The sequence below is a fragment of the Mauremys reevesii genome, linkage group 2, assembly GCF_016161935.1.
Source record: "Mauremys reevesii isolate NIE-2019 linkage group 2, ASM1616193v1, whole genome shotgun sequence".
NCBI lineage: Eukaryota > Metazoa > Chordata > Testudines > Geoemydidae > Mauremys > Mauremys reevesii.
Window position 1 is genome coordinate 161,097,651 of NC_052624.1, and position 13,817 is coordinate 161,111,467.

The window sequence follows — 13,817 nt, forward strand, 5'->3', positions numbered from 1 at the left end:
CAATCTGGGACCATACAGAACATGGTTGCAACCAAGGTCCTGTAGTGGCATCAAATGTTATGTAAAGGGGGTCATATAAGGTGTCTAAGACCAGGTTATGGGTTGCTGGTTATGATTATGCTGTCTAAATGTATGTATCATTTTGTAGTAGAAGTTATGAGTATTGGCTCTATCCTGTCTGTATTTCAAATTTGTCCTGTGCTTCTGGGTGACATCCCAGACAAGCTGGTGTTAGCTCTGCCTAGCCTGCTTGATGGCCCAGTAAGGACCATCAGCTACACAATTAACCCATGGAGAGAAGGCAGATATGCCTTGTAACTCAGCAAAGTATGCAGGGACTTGCCCATGTGACTCCAGACTCCATTTTGATGTAATTTTCCACAGTAAGGACAAAGAGGTTCTTACACCTGGAAAAGGCTATAAAAGGCTGATGCCTCATCTCCATCTTGTCTTCAGTCCTGCTTCTTACCTCTGGAGGGACTTTGCTACAAACTGAAGCTCTACACAAAGGACTGAATGACCCATCCCAGCGGGGGATGTTCCAGAGACTTGATTTGAACCTGTAGTTTACTCCATCACTGCTACAAGCCTGAACTAAGAACTTTGCCATTACTGTATGTAATTGATTCCATTTAATCAATTCTAGCTCTCATCTCTACCTTTTTCCCTTTATGAATAAACCTTTAGATTTTAGATTCTAAAGGACTGGCAACAGCGTGATTTGTGGGTAAGATCTGATGTGTATATTGACCTGGGTCTGGGGCTTGATTCTTTGGGATCAAGAGAACCTTTTTCTTTTATTGGGGTGTTGGTTTTCATAACCATTTATCCCCAGGACGAGTGCACTGGTGGTGATACTGGGAGACTGGAGTGTCTAAGGGAATTGCTTGTGTGACTTGTGGTTAGCCAGTGGGGTGAGACCAAAGTCCTCTTTGTCTGGCTGGTTTGGTTTGCCTTAGAGGTGGAAAAACCCCAGCCTAGGGCTGTGACTGCCCTGTTTAAGCGATTTGTCCTGAATTGGCACTCTCAGTTGGGTCCCGCCAGAACCGGATCGTTACACCCGGCCCCTGGATGGCACGCTCTGGCCAAGCTCCACACGCCCCAGAGCACCAGCCGGGTCACCAGCCCCAGGCCATACAAGGCACCACGCACCCGTCGCTCACCTGGCAGACACGTTGGTGGTGAAGTTGGCACACTCGTTGGCATAGACCAGCTTTGTGGTTCCTGTGATATCCTCCCACTGCGCTTGGTCTGTGCCTCCTGTAACAACACAACAGAGCCTGACACACCGTCCCAGCCCGCAGAATCTGCTTTACAGCTTGTGATCTGCCCCTGCCCACCCCCGAGATCCGCCCCCTGGACCCCTTGATGCTTGGAATCTGCTCCTGGCTGCTTCATCCCCTGGGATCTGTCCCTCCGCCCCCTCACCACCCAGGATCCACCCACTTGTCCCCTGGGATCCTCCACAGGCCCCTTTGCTGCCTGTGGTCTACCCTGGCCCCCTCCGTCCCCTAGGCTCTGCCCCCTGGCTCCCTCATCAACCAGAATATGACCCTTCAGTGCCCTGTGATCTGCCCCCCAGCACCCTTACTGCCCAGGATAAACCCCCTGTCTGCCTGCCCCCTGCTCCTTTAGCTCCATCCCACACCCATCAAGCCACTGCCAGAGCCGCCTGTCTGCACAGAGACCCCACTGCCCTGGAGACACCGGCTTCCACCCCCCAGCCCCCACCCAGCAGGGGAAGAGTAAATCTCATTTGCAGCAAAGCAGGGGAGAGCACGGGGAGGGGGAAGGACCCTGTGGAGCAGGGAGCCATGCAGGGGGGGAAGGGGGTAGGACCCCAGGGAGCCGTGAAGGGGGGGAAGGGGGAAGGACCTCGCGGAGCAGGGAGCCATGCAGGGGGGAAGGAGGAGGACCCCAAGGAGCAGGGAGCCGTGCGGGGGGAAGAGGGTAGGAACACAGGGAGCCGTGCAGGGGGGGAGGGGGAAGGACCCCAGGGAACTGTGCAGGGGGGGAGGGGGAAGGACCCCAGGGAGCCGGGAGCCGTGCAGGGGGGAAGGACCCCCCGCAGCAGGGAGCAGTGCAGGGGGGGAAGGGGAAGGACCCCAGGGAGCCGGGAGCCGTGCAGGGGGGAAGGACCCCGCGCAGCAGGGAGCTGAGCAGGGGGAAAGGAGGAAGGACCCCAGGGAGCCGTGCAGGGGGGGAGGGGGAAGGACCCCAGGGAGCCGTGCAGGGGGGAAGGACCCCAGGGAGCTGTGCAGGGGGGGAGGGGGAAGGACCCCAGGGAGCCGTGCAGAGGGGAAGGGGGTCGGAACCCAGGGAGCCGTGCAGGGCAGGAGGGGGAAGGACCCCAGGGAGCCGTGCAGGGCAGGAGGGGGAAGGAACCCAGGGAGCCGTGCAGGGGGGGAGGGGGAAGGACCCCAGGGAGCCGGGAGCCGTGCAGGGGGGGAGGACCCCGCGCAGCAGGGAGCTGAGCAGGGGGAAAGGGGGAAGGACCCCAGGGAGCCGTGCAGAGGGGAAGGGGAGGAGAAGGAGCCCGGGGGTGGGTGGGGGAGCAGTGCCAGGGGAAGGAGCCCCAGCATGGCGGCTGCAGGAGGGCGAGGCAGGTGCTCTCACCAATAACGCTGCAGAGCAGGCGCAGGCTGGTGGTGTCGCCCTCCCCGCTGTCCCGGGGATTGTCCTTCCAGGAGGGCGGGAGCGGGATGCGGAGCCCGATGGGCCGGTGGAACTTCCTGCGGCGCGGCTCCACGGTGACGATGGGACTGAAGGTCGCCTGGTTCCCCAGCAGCTTCGTCACCAGCTCATCCGGCACGGGCTGCGCCTGCGGGACAGAACAGGCAGGGCCATGAGGGCCAGCTCCCCCCACCCCAGCTCGGAACCGGTCGCCGGCTGGCACCCCTTGCCCTGGGAGACGATGGAGTAACCGATGCCCAGCACGGCCGGTCCGGAACCAGCCCGCTGCCTTGGAAGAGCCCGCCTCTTCTTCGCCTGCCCATCCACCACAGGGGCAGGGACACCCGGTACCCACACAGCCGGCCCGGGCCCCGTCCCTCTGTCCGTCCCCAGGGGCAGGGACACCCGGTACCCGCACAGCCAGCCCAGGCCCCATCCCTCTGTCCGTCCCCAGGGGCAGGGACACCCGGTACCCGCACAGCCGGCCTAGGCCCCGTCCCTCTGTCCGTCCCCAGGGGCAGGGACACCCGGTACCCGCACAGCCAGCCCAGGCCCCGTTCCTCTGTCCGTCTCCAGGGGCAGGGACACCCGGTACCCGCACAGCCGGCCTAGGCCCCGTCCCTCTGTCCGTCTCCAGGGGCAGGGACACCCGGTACCCGCACAGCCGGCCTAGGCCCCGTCCCTCTGTCCGTCCCCAGGGGCAGGGACACCCGGTACCCGCACAGCCGGCCCAGGCCCCGTCCCTCTGTCCGTCTCCAGGGGCAGGGACACCCGGTACCCGCACAGCCGGCCCAGGCCCCGTCCCTCTGTCCGTCCCAAGGGGCAGGGACACCCGGTACCCGCACAGCCGGCCCAGGCCCCGTCCCTCTGTCCGTCCCCAGGGGCAGGGACACCCAGTACCTGCAGAGCCAGTTTGACTCTCTTGGTGACGGCTGTCTCCGGGAAGGTGGCCTGCACCATGGGAACCAGCGTACTCTTCAGACATCCCCCATCGGGGCCAATCAGGTCGCGGTCCTGGCAGACACGGGACATAACCACGAAGTAGAGGGGGAAATCGGTGCTGATGATGCGGCAGATCCTCTTCTTCTCCAGCTCCTCCAGGCTCTCCAGCTCTGCAATGGCAGCCCCACGGTGAGAAAGCAGGGCCCAGCCATGCACTGGCCCCACCTCCACTTTGCCCAGCCCCATGTCACCCAGCTCCATGCCAGCCTTGTCAACACTCTGCACCAGCCCCATTCCTGCCCCCACTCTGCCCAACCAAGCCTCAGCCCTGCCTGCATGTGCCAGCCCTGCCCAGGCACACTCCGCCTCCTGCCCTGGCTGTCCCCTGCAGCCAGGCAGGGCCGCCTTGCCCCACAGGGAGCCTGCCTCCGGCCTAGCGCACTCACCTTCGTCCATGCCATTGAGCACCTGGTCCAGGTAGCTCTCGTTGTAGCGGCTGTGGTGCTCCTTCCAGACGGAGCCGTTCTCGCTGCGCAGCACCACTAGCTCCCGATCCTGCCGCCCGTACGACGCAAAGTGTGGGATCTCCACAATCACAGGGCTGCAGGAGAGCACGGCGCTGAGAGGGGCCTGGGGCTGAGGTGTGTCGCTGCCACAGCACCGAGCGCCACTCAGCAGGGCCTAGCCAGGAGGGAATCAAGCTGCCCAGACGGGGGAGGGCAGGGGAGCCTAGTGGGGAAAGCCCAGAAAAGGGAGCCAGGACATCTGTGATTTGGGACTCACCCTATGGACTTGGGCAAGTCTCTTCACACTGATCCTCGGCCTCCCCCTGCCCCAAAGGTGCAAATGCCTCCTAGGGGTCACGGGACTCGCTGCTTGCAGAGGACTCCACAGATCCCACTGGCCCATTATAATGGGTCCTGCCTGCCTGCAGCACTTGATGTCTGCGCTGGGCTCCCAGGGCCAAGCCCCTGCCTATGGGGTGTGATGCTGGCAGGCCATGAGCCAGCTCATGCCAAGGGCCCACGTCCCTGCTGCACATTGACCAATACGTGGCTGGCACCCATCCGGCTCACCTGTGTGTTAGTATTGTTAAAATGGGAATTAGGCTTCTCAGCCTGTGTTTAGACTTTAAGAATGCTGGTGAGTGGCTGCCTGCATAGATCTCATAGCATCTGTATCCCAGACTGTACGGTAATATTTGAGCATTTGTTCTGTAAGCATCTCTGCCATCGCCAAGCACCAGCCAGGAGAGAGACATTAACTAGTGTAACGTGCTGCTCTCCAACACGAGCTGTTACGTCCTGGCCAACAAGGAAGCCTCATCGACACCAGATGGACTAAAGTGGGACACTAAAGAGGACAAAAGAGTTTGTAGCTCTGTTCTTCCCCCCATGAACATGAGTCACAGAAGTGGATTCCTCCCAGCAGCTGACTTCTCAGCTCAGAGCACGGGGGGGGGGGAAGGAACTGGATCTCTCTGCTGCTTGAACTCTGGAGACAAGGTTTCTAGGGATCCCCAGCTGCTCAGCCTGGGTAGCCCTAAAGGACGTACGGAGCTTGCTTATTATAGAAGCTTCTAATGCGTTCTGAAACTTCAGACTGGAACTTTCTGTGTGTACCTATGTGTATCTGCTTTAACCCTGTCAATACCTCTCTTGTTTCCTTTCCCTGGTAACAAATCTGTACATCATTACTACAGGACTGGCTACAAGCACTGGCTTTGGTGTGAGCTCCGAGGTGCAACTGATCTGGGGTAAGAGGCTGGTCCTTGGGACAGGGAGTGACCTGCACTGCTGTGATTGGTGCTGTAAGGGACCATCTGCCACAAAGGCAGGCCCCCTTGGGTGACAAGAGCCCTAGGGACCGGTCTGTGACTCATGTTAAGGCTCTTACAGTGCCCAAGGAGTTAACCTTGATAACTGGCTGGTTCTAAGGGCAGAACTCACCACCAATGGGGGCTTGCACCCAGGTGCCGTGAGGTCACGCGCTCATGTCACTGCAGGGCAGCTCAACATGGGGCACAAACCATGTGTAAAATCCCTGGGCCTGACCCTCAGCTGGTGCAAACAGCCGCAGCGCCACTGGTTCTGGCAGTGCCACTGGCTGCAGTGTGGTTCGGCACCCTTGGCCTGGGCAGTGCCTGTGGCTCCAGTGGGGCTGTGCCAGTCGACCCCAGCGGAGGGCCAGGCCCCTCTCTGCCACTGCTCGCAACACAGTGAAGCAGAGGCCTGGCTGTCATCTCCCCTGCTCCCTCCAGGGGGCTGAGATGGGGGCTCTGGCTGGAACTGACACCTCCCCACCGCTCACCTCAGGAACTGGGCGCCAGCGGGCCCCAGCGCAATGATCCTACTGGCCAGACCCTCCTCCTCAGCCAGGGGCGGTGGAGTTGTCAGTTTCTGCGGCTTGACCAGGCGGCAGGTGATGCGGGTGGGCGCGGCGCAGGTCCGGGGGGGGATGATCACTCGCAGCCCGTTGTGTCGGCTGCCCCTCATGGAGCCACCACGGGCGTCCACCATGAAGCTCACCAGGAACCTGCAAGGACAGACAAACCCAGGTGTCCCACCGAGACTCACCATCTGCTTGGCATGTGGATGTGCATGGGAGCCGGGCACTCACCCTGTGTGCACGGGGCTGGCCACCGGGCTGATGTTGTCCGAGGTCTCTGTCGCGGGGCTGCTGGGGATTAGGGAGTCTTCGTCAAACTCCTTGGATGGCTGAGCGAATAGGAAACAGCTCGTTAGACACAGCTCGCTTGCCCTTCCCATCTTGCTATGCTGGGGCTCCTGGCGAAACCCTGGCTCCCGTACGGCTGGCTATCACCACTCCCACGCCAGCTGAGACCTTGCTCAGGACACGGCCAGGCCCACTGAAGGCCGAGGGGAGCAAATGTCGCTTCTCATTATGGTCCATTACAAAACCTCAGCCAAGGGGCTGCTACTGGGACCTGGCGAGGCTCAGAGCCAGCTTGGGAAGGGCCTGAATATTGGAAACCTGAGGCACCAAGAGGCAGTGGCCTTGGACTCCTGCAGGCCCTGTGGCCGGGAACCTCAGCACCCTCATCTCTGCCAGCAGCTCTGCCTCTCGCCACCAGCCAGAGAGGGCCTGGCCTCAGCTCCATCCTCCTCTGAGGCCCCTGGAATCCAGCACGCACCTGGAGGGCTCAGAGATACAGCCGCAGCACCCCTGTCTGCCAGGGGCCCCACAAAGCTGCCCCAGCCGACCTCCCAGCCTGGGCCCGGCCTGCCCGCAGGACATTGCTGGGGATGCAGCTCGGGATGGCACCCACTCTGCAGGGGTGGGAATAGGGACATGAGTGGGGGGGGCCTGCCAGGCCAGGCTGGCTGGGGAAAGCCCCTGTCCAGAGCACAGCTCTGAGCCAGACCCCACAAGAGCTGGATGGCCAGCACCGTGTGAGGGCAGAGGTGCGGAGGCTGCAAGCCTCCTTTCCCCAGGGCAGGTGAAGGAGGCGGCTCCTCTGCAGCTCCTGCTCCCCATGTCCCCAGCCGTTCTCTCACTAGACAAGGCGTTTGGAATGGACCAGGCCTGACCTCGGCTGTGCCGGGAATTACCCTGCAGTGCAGCCAGCCGGACTCCCTGGCCCTGGGTGGGGCAGAACCCACCTGCTCAGACTCCTCCCGTCTGACCACCATGGTCTCAGGTGTGACGCAGGGGATCCGCGGGATGGCTGGAGACTCCACCCTGGGCAGGTGACAAGGGATACGGTCACAAGCAGCCTCATGTGCTACGATTTCCCTGCGGGCACCAGGCCCCGGAGCAGCCGCCGGGCGTGGGGTGTCCCTGGGAGAGGGCTCTGCACAGCCCCCAGGCCCACGAGCACCGACTCTTGCAAAGGACCAGGCCACGAGTGACCTGCACTCCCCGGCGCTGGCCTCACCCCACCGTGTCTCTGGGGAGCGGGCCCTGTGCTGAGCGCTGGTTGGGCAGGGGGCGTCTCCATGCTCCCAGCACCCCCCGTGTGAGCCACTGGCTTGGGGGGAAGGCTTGTCTCCATTACCCTGGGGACAGCAGCAGGGAGGTAAAGCTCAGGCTGGAAAGGGCCTCGCAAGCTGAATACCCCCACCTGCCCCACAGCACCACACCTGCCCCACCATGTCACGGCCAACCCACAGCACCCGTCTGCCCTGCCCTGCCCTGCCAGCTCTGTCCTAGAGCACCACCCCAGCAACACACCACCTCTGCCCCACAGCACCTTCCCCACCGTGCCATCACTGCCCCCACACCGCTGTGCAGTGCTTCTTACACTTGATCCAGCTTGGGGACAAACTCCATCTCCTTCTCCTCATCCTGCTCCCTGGAATCCTGCTTCTCAGGCCTGGGGTCAGTCAGCTCCTCCCCTGGAACCAAGACACGGCTCAGCCCACGGGGGCAGAACGGCAGAGGGCCAGATGTCAGGGCCTCTCCCCGCCCCTGGCCTGGGCTGACGCAGAGCTAAGCTGGTTGTGCCCAGCTCCACATGGGCTGGTGTCTCCACCCCCAAGCCAGGGCTTGTTCCTTGGCCCCTGGTGTCAGCCAGCAATGCCCCCCATGTCGCTGCGCTGCTTTTGGCCAGCCTGGCTCCAGGGGATGCTGTCTGCCAGCTGCGCTGCCTTGTCGCTGGGCGCGAGGCCCATGCTGCAGGTTAGCATGACATGAGTTGTGGTTTATGTCACAGCTGCCCAGGGAGCTGCCGGCCCCTCTCCCAGCAGATCCTTTACCCTTCCTGCTGACGGGTGCTCTCCTGCCTGGCCTGCCCCCGAGTTCCCTGCTGAGGGCGTGGTGCATGGGACGGGAGAGACCCGTGCTCCCCGCTCACCAGCCCAATTTACACTTGGGGCAGGGGGCTCAGCCCACTCTGACGGGATTCCCCCAGGAACAAAACCCAGCGTGCTGGTGTCGGAGAGGCCAGAACCCCTGGGGCAGGAGGGGCCCGGACACGGCAGCCCAGGGACATCTCGGCACCCAGGCGCCCAGATGAAATCAGGAGCCCTGCAGTGGGCAGTCTCTGCTGGGCAAACCTGGGCGCCCATCTCCCACACAACCCAGGCTCAGGTGCTTCTCCCTTCCTCCAGCGAGCGCCTCTTGCCCGGGGCTTTGCCTGCCCCTGGCTGGCCTGGGAGCCCCTGGGAGTGGGGGGCGGGCAGGAGGAGACAATGCCCAATCATGCAATCAGCACAAGGACGGCAGCATGGGCACAGACACAGATGGGCAGGGCGCGATGGTGTTAGGGCCCAGGCTGGCTCCAGGGCCGATGGGAAGTGGGATGGGTCAGTCAGCGTGTGTGGGTGAAATGGGGTGGTGAAGTGGGGCCACAGTGACACACACAGTCCATACCCATGACAGTGACCTGAGCAGAGCCTGCAAAGCAAGAAGAGTCAGAGTTGAGGAGCAGGCGGGAGAGGCGTGTGAGCCACATGTGACACTCACTGCCCTGCGGATACCAGGCACGGCCCCTGCCACGCTCGTGGGGCAGCTCACCAGGGCTTGCCGCAGCGGGGAACATGCTACACATGGGACCCCTGACGGCGCGGCCTGACGGGGGGCAGCGGTGTGTGCTGCCAGCACCCACCCTCCCTGGGCAGTCTCAGCCATGGGCAGCTCTGCACCCATGGTGAGAGCTCCTGGGCCTGGGCAGAGGCTACAGGGCTCTGGAGTGTCTCTCCTTGGTGTGCAAATCTCTGATGTGACAGGTCCCCAAGAGACCCCACCCAGCACAGCTCCCCCCTTGATCCCAGGGACACCCCACCCGGCACAGCTCCCCCTTTGATCGCAGGGAGACCCCACCCAGCACAGCTCCCCGCTTCACCCCCAGGGAGACTCCACCCAACACAGCTCCCCGCTGTACCCCTCAGGGAGACTCCTCCCATCAGAGCTCCCACTACTTCCACTGCCAAGACTCTGCCTGGCACATCTCCTATCTGTCCTCCAGAGACACTGTGCCTGGCAGAGCCCCCAGCCCGGGGGTGCTCCCTGGCCTTCTGGAGCTTTGCTCTCCTGCCCTCACCTTCGTCCTCGGACACATCCAGGATCTCATCCACTGTCTCAGGGAAGCTCATGCGGTGCTTGTCACTGACCAACTGTGAGAGAGAGAGAGAGAGAGTCAGATCTGGGCTGGTCCCAGAGCCTCAGCCGGGCACACCCAGCCCACCCAGTGCGGCTCGCTGGGCCAGCCTGGAGCGAATGGAGCTGGGCCTTTAGCTCGCCCCAGAGGCTCACAAGTCCTGGGTTCAAACCTCTCCACCGATGACCCAACCCAGGGCGGAAGCTGACACCACAACTGGGTAGCAGGAGCCTCGCCAGCCCGGGCTGCTGTGGGCAGCACTGTCTGAGCCAACCCCCCATGGGATCCTCTCCCCAAGGCCAGGCCCAGGGATCATCCCAGAGCGTGTGCAGGGAGCGCCCAGCGCTGCGAGGGAGGGGCAGGGACTCACCGGGATGCTGGTTTCTTCTGTAACTAATTTTAGCACGTCCGTGACAGAGATGTAGCCGAGGCGCTTAGCGATGGCCAGGGGTGTGGTGCCACTCTGCACATGGGGAGAGAGGGCAGGATTAGCCGTGTGTGGGGGCAGAATCCCAGAGAGTAGGAGTGCGAGGGGCAGTGGAGGGGGCAAGCAAGAGGATGCGTGTAAGAGAGAGCGCGTGTGAGCAAGGGGAGGAGTGAGCCACAGGGCTGGGCGAGTGTGAGTGGAACATCTCAGAGAGCAGCCTCGGGGCTGGTGTCACCCATGGTGCCGGGGACCGGGAGTACTCACCGTGCTGACCTCGTTGGGGGAGGCCCCGTGCTTCAGCAGCAGTGTGACAATATCCGTGTGACCCTGCTGTGCGGCCTGATGCAAAGGGGTGTACCCTAGCTGCAAAGGGAGGCAGAGAGCTGTGACAAAGCGACAGGTTGCAATGGTTTTATGATCCCTGAGTGTGCCTCAGATTCCCCTATAAGCTACCCTGTTACCCAGCGGGGGGCAGGGGGACTGTTTGCTCTTAGGGCAGGACAAGAGACACAAACGGGAATGTCACCTCCTGGCCTGAAGCTTGAATGGGTCATTCGAAAGGACCGGCTGAGGCTAACTCCAGATCAATGGAGCATCTCAAAAGACAACGGCAAATGCAACCCCCAGGACACGACACCTAGCAGCCAACGACCCAGAGGGAGAGGGATTTCTCCACCTCTCCAGGTGCTCAGGATCAGAGAGGCACAGGGGGCTGGGCCCCTTCTCCCAGACACGCTGGATGGTCCCAGGCTGCTCTACCCTCTCCCATGCTGCCCCTCCCAGCCAGAAACATGTGGGCTGCTCAAAGCAGCTGGGCTGTGGGGAGGTGCCCGGCAGAGCCCGCTGCTGGCACTGGGCGCCCAGGAAGGCTCAGTCAGCCATATTCTGTGCTGGGCCCAGCCACCACCTGACCCCTGCAAGCAGCAGCCACCAGGCCAAGGCATGAGATGGAGCCAAACGCAGGTGCCCTTCCCCCTCCCGCAGCCTGTGGGGGCATCCCCCAGAGTAGAGAGGTGGCGGGCGTGGCTGCCCACTGCAGGCAGGCGTGGCAGGTGGGCAGAGAGAAGGTTAGGGGACTCTCTGTACCTTGGTCTTTGCATTGACATCTGCCTGGTGCTGCAGCAAAAATTTCACCAGCTTGATGTTCCCGTAATGGCTGGCCACGTGCAGCGGGGTGTAGCCCATCTGAAAGGCAGACCAGGGACCCGGTCTCACACAGCCATCGCACGCCAACCCGCCCCCCCACCCCGACTCAGGGTGCACCATCCACATGGGGCTGGGGGTCCCACAGGGCAGCAAGCAATTCAGACTGGAGCCACTCCTAGCACCAACCTTCTGCCCTGGCAGCGCCATGCCAAGAGCTCAGAGCCATTGCAGAGTGCCCAAGCACCCCGCCCACGGGCTGTGCCAGGAGCCCCCTCCTATCAGCGTGGCCTTTGGGGCGGGAGGGGAGCAGTGGGGCAGGGGCCCTGAGCGGTAAGCCGAGGAGACAGTGTCAGAAGGAGAAATGCCTTCTGCTGTTGGCTTTCAGGAACAGGGAACTAGGAGCTAGAGAGCAAGGCTGAGGGGAGGAGGGCGGGGGGGGCTAAGCCCCTGCATGTCTGCTCTGAGAGCCTGTGCCTGCCTCTTTACCCGGGTTGCTGCATCCACCGTGACGCCATGTCTGATCAGAACATCCGCGACTGGCACATGCCCCTCTTGGGCTACCAGGTGCAGAGGAGTCAGGCCACTCTGAAACGAAAGCCAGGTCACATATTATGGCCGGGCCACCTGCCTCCATGGGGGTCAGGGCTGTGGCACCCCCCCTCCACGAAGGGCAGGGCTGTGGCACCCCCCTCCACGAAGGGCAGGGCCCTGTGACGCGACGCAGAGTCGGTTATCAACACGTCAGACACATGACCGTGGGCACTTCCGTCCAGCGCGGCACAACACTGGAGGCAAGCGCCCGGCGAGCCCAGCTCCAGCGTAACCCAGAGAAGCTGGCGCAGCGGCTCTGGGGAACGTCAGTTTGAATTTGGCATCCAAATACGCGGTTCAAACACAGCGCACCCAGCGACGTCTTTAAAGATCCCCTGGGGCAGGAGCGAGGCAGGTCCCCCTGGGCACAACCACTGCCCCTGCCTCAGGGGGCTCCCCAATGTACCCAGGTGGCAGGACTTGCCCAGAGCCAGCAGGGCAGCGCAGGGATCAGGACGTGGGGGCCCTGCACTCCAGCCACTAGCCCTTGCTGCCTCCTTGGCTCCTTCCCACCCTGGAGGGCTCCCAGTGTGCCAGGAAAGGCTGGCGAAGCAGGGTGTTCCCAGCCTGCCAGGCAAGAGCGCATGTCCCTGGCTCCACAGGGGGCAGCGTCTCTGCTCACCTTGTTGCCCAGGTTCCCATTGGCCTGTTTGGAGATGAGCAGCGCCGCCATGTCTGCGTGCCCCTCCTGGGCAGCGAGGTGCAGAGGCATCACGCCCTGCATGGACTCAGCATTAGCAGAGGCCCCGTACTGCAGCAGGCTGCTGGCCACCTCCAGCTGGTTCTGCTTGGCCGCAATGTGCAGGGGGGTGTAGCCGTTCTGCAGGGAGAGAGGAGTCACTCACCCAGCAGACGCTGGGGAGCAAATGGCCCTGCTAGGTCCCAGCCAGTCCACCCCTGGGCTGGGCTCATGGCAGGACTGCTTCCCACAGCACATATCCAGGGCCCCGAAGCTTCCCTCTCTGCTGGAGCCAGCGTCTCCCAGCCAGGCAGCCGAAGTTCAAAGCAGGGCATGGATCTGAGAGACCACCTGTTCGAACACTGACTGGGGCCAGCCAGGGACTCCCCAGGAACTGGCAGTTATTGCTCCTGCTTGCTTCTGGCTCAGCCTTTGGCCAGTGTCCCCAGGGACGGGGTGCAGACCGGGCCTCCCTCACTCGCTGTCCTGTGCTCTGCCACGTGTGAGCATGGAGCAGGAGCCCGTTCAGTGCAGCACTCCTCTCGCTGGGGTGTCAGGCCAGGAGGGTATTGGTGTGCAGGCCAGGCAGTGGGAGAGGCAGGCACAGGAGGCTGCGTGCACATTCGGAGAATACTGCTTCTGAAATGACCCTGTCTCCGAGGTGGCTGGACAGGTGTATGGGACCCCTTCCAGGCCTGGCCAGTGGCTCAGGGCAGGGGCGAGCCTGGCCCACTGGCTGCCAGCATGGAGGTTTCTAACATTGGCGGTTCCCCTGGAACGTGCACAGGCCATATGCAATTTCCCAAACTGCCAGACAGCAGCACGTCTAACAGCGCTCGCCATGGAGGCCACGTCTCTTGCTGACGGCCTGCACGGGGTTCTTGTCTGTGGGTGATCCTCCCACGCAGCCAGCTCCCAGCCCCCAGCCCGGGAGCCCAGAGCCAGTCAAGGGCTCCGGCCATTGGAGGGAGTGGCAGAGCAGGGAGCCGGGCAGGCTGCAGGGGAAGGAGGGGCAGAGAGCTGGGCAGGCTGTGGATGAAAGTGGAAGGAGGGGAGGGTGGCACGGGGCTGGCAGAGGGACAGGGCATGTTCAGGGTTAATTGGCTCAGCACGCTTTGCTCCCAAGTGGGCCTGCTGGTCCCTGGTGTGGCTCCGTGCCCAGTCATGGTGGAAGGGCCAGGGGCAGCCGGAGGAGGCCAGTTCTGCACATAACAGGGCTGGACCACGTGGGTTCTTCTCCCAATCACACACAGCCCAAGGCCCCAAGGCCGCTGGTCCCAGCCCCGCCAGTGCCTTAC

The 13,817-nt window shown here is 62.7% G+C and overlaps 1 protein-coding gene across 10 annotated transcripts in view; it reads right to left on the minus strand.

The window, feature by feature from the left end:
- Window positions 1–13,817, minus strand: part of ANK1 (ankyrin 1) — an 81,100-nt gene that overhangs the window by 19,139 nt on the left and 48,144 nt on the right. For 9 of the 10 annotated variants that reach the window (XM_039521432.1, XM_039521433.1, XM_039521431.1 and 6 more), the window contains exons 17-31: window positions 12,463–12,660; window positions 11,736–11,834; window positions 11,190–11,288; window positions 10,368–10,466; window positions 10,047–10,139; window positions 9,620–9,692; window positions 8,950–8,973; window positions 7,880–7,973; window positions 7,239–7,317; window positions 6,235–6,332; window positions 5,926–6,150; window positions 4,062–4,216; window positions 3,574–3,785; window positions 2,617–2,821; window positions 1,164–1,260 (exon numbers count right to left, since the gene is read on the minus strand). In XM_039521432.1, the coding sequence (XP_039377366.1) occupies window positions 1,164–1,260; window positions 2,617–2,821; window positions 3,574–3,785; window positions 4,062–4,216; window positions 5,926–6,150; window positions 6,235–6,332; window positions 7,239–7,317; window positions 7,880–7,973; window positions 8,950–8,973; window positions 9,620–9,692; window positions 10,047–10,139; window positions 10,368–10,466; window positions 11,190–11,288; window positions 11,736–11,834; window positions 12,463–12,660 (1,850 nt within the window). The remainder of the gene's footprint in view (window positions 1–1,163; window positions 1,261–2,616; window positions 2,822–3,573; window positions 3,786–4,061; window positions 4,217–5,925; window positions 6,151–6,234; window positions 6,333–7,238; window positions 7,318–7,879; window positions 7,974–8,949; window positions 8,974–9,619; window positions 9,693–10,046; window positions 10,140–10,367; window positions 10,467–11,189; window positions 11,289–11,735; window positions 11,835–12,462; window positions 12,661–13,817) is intronic. The other variant, XM_039521429.1, reaches the window with a different exon arrangement.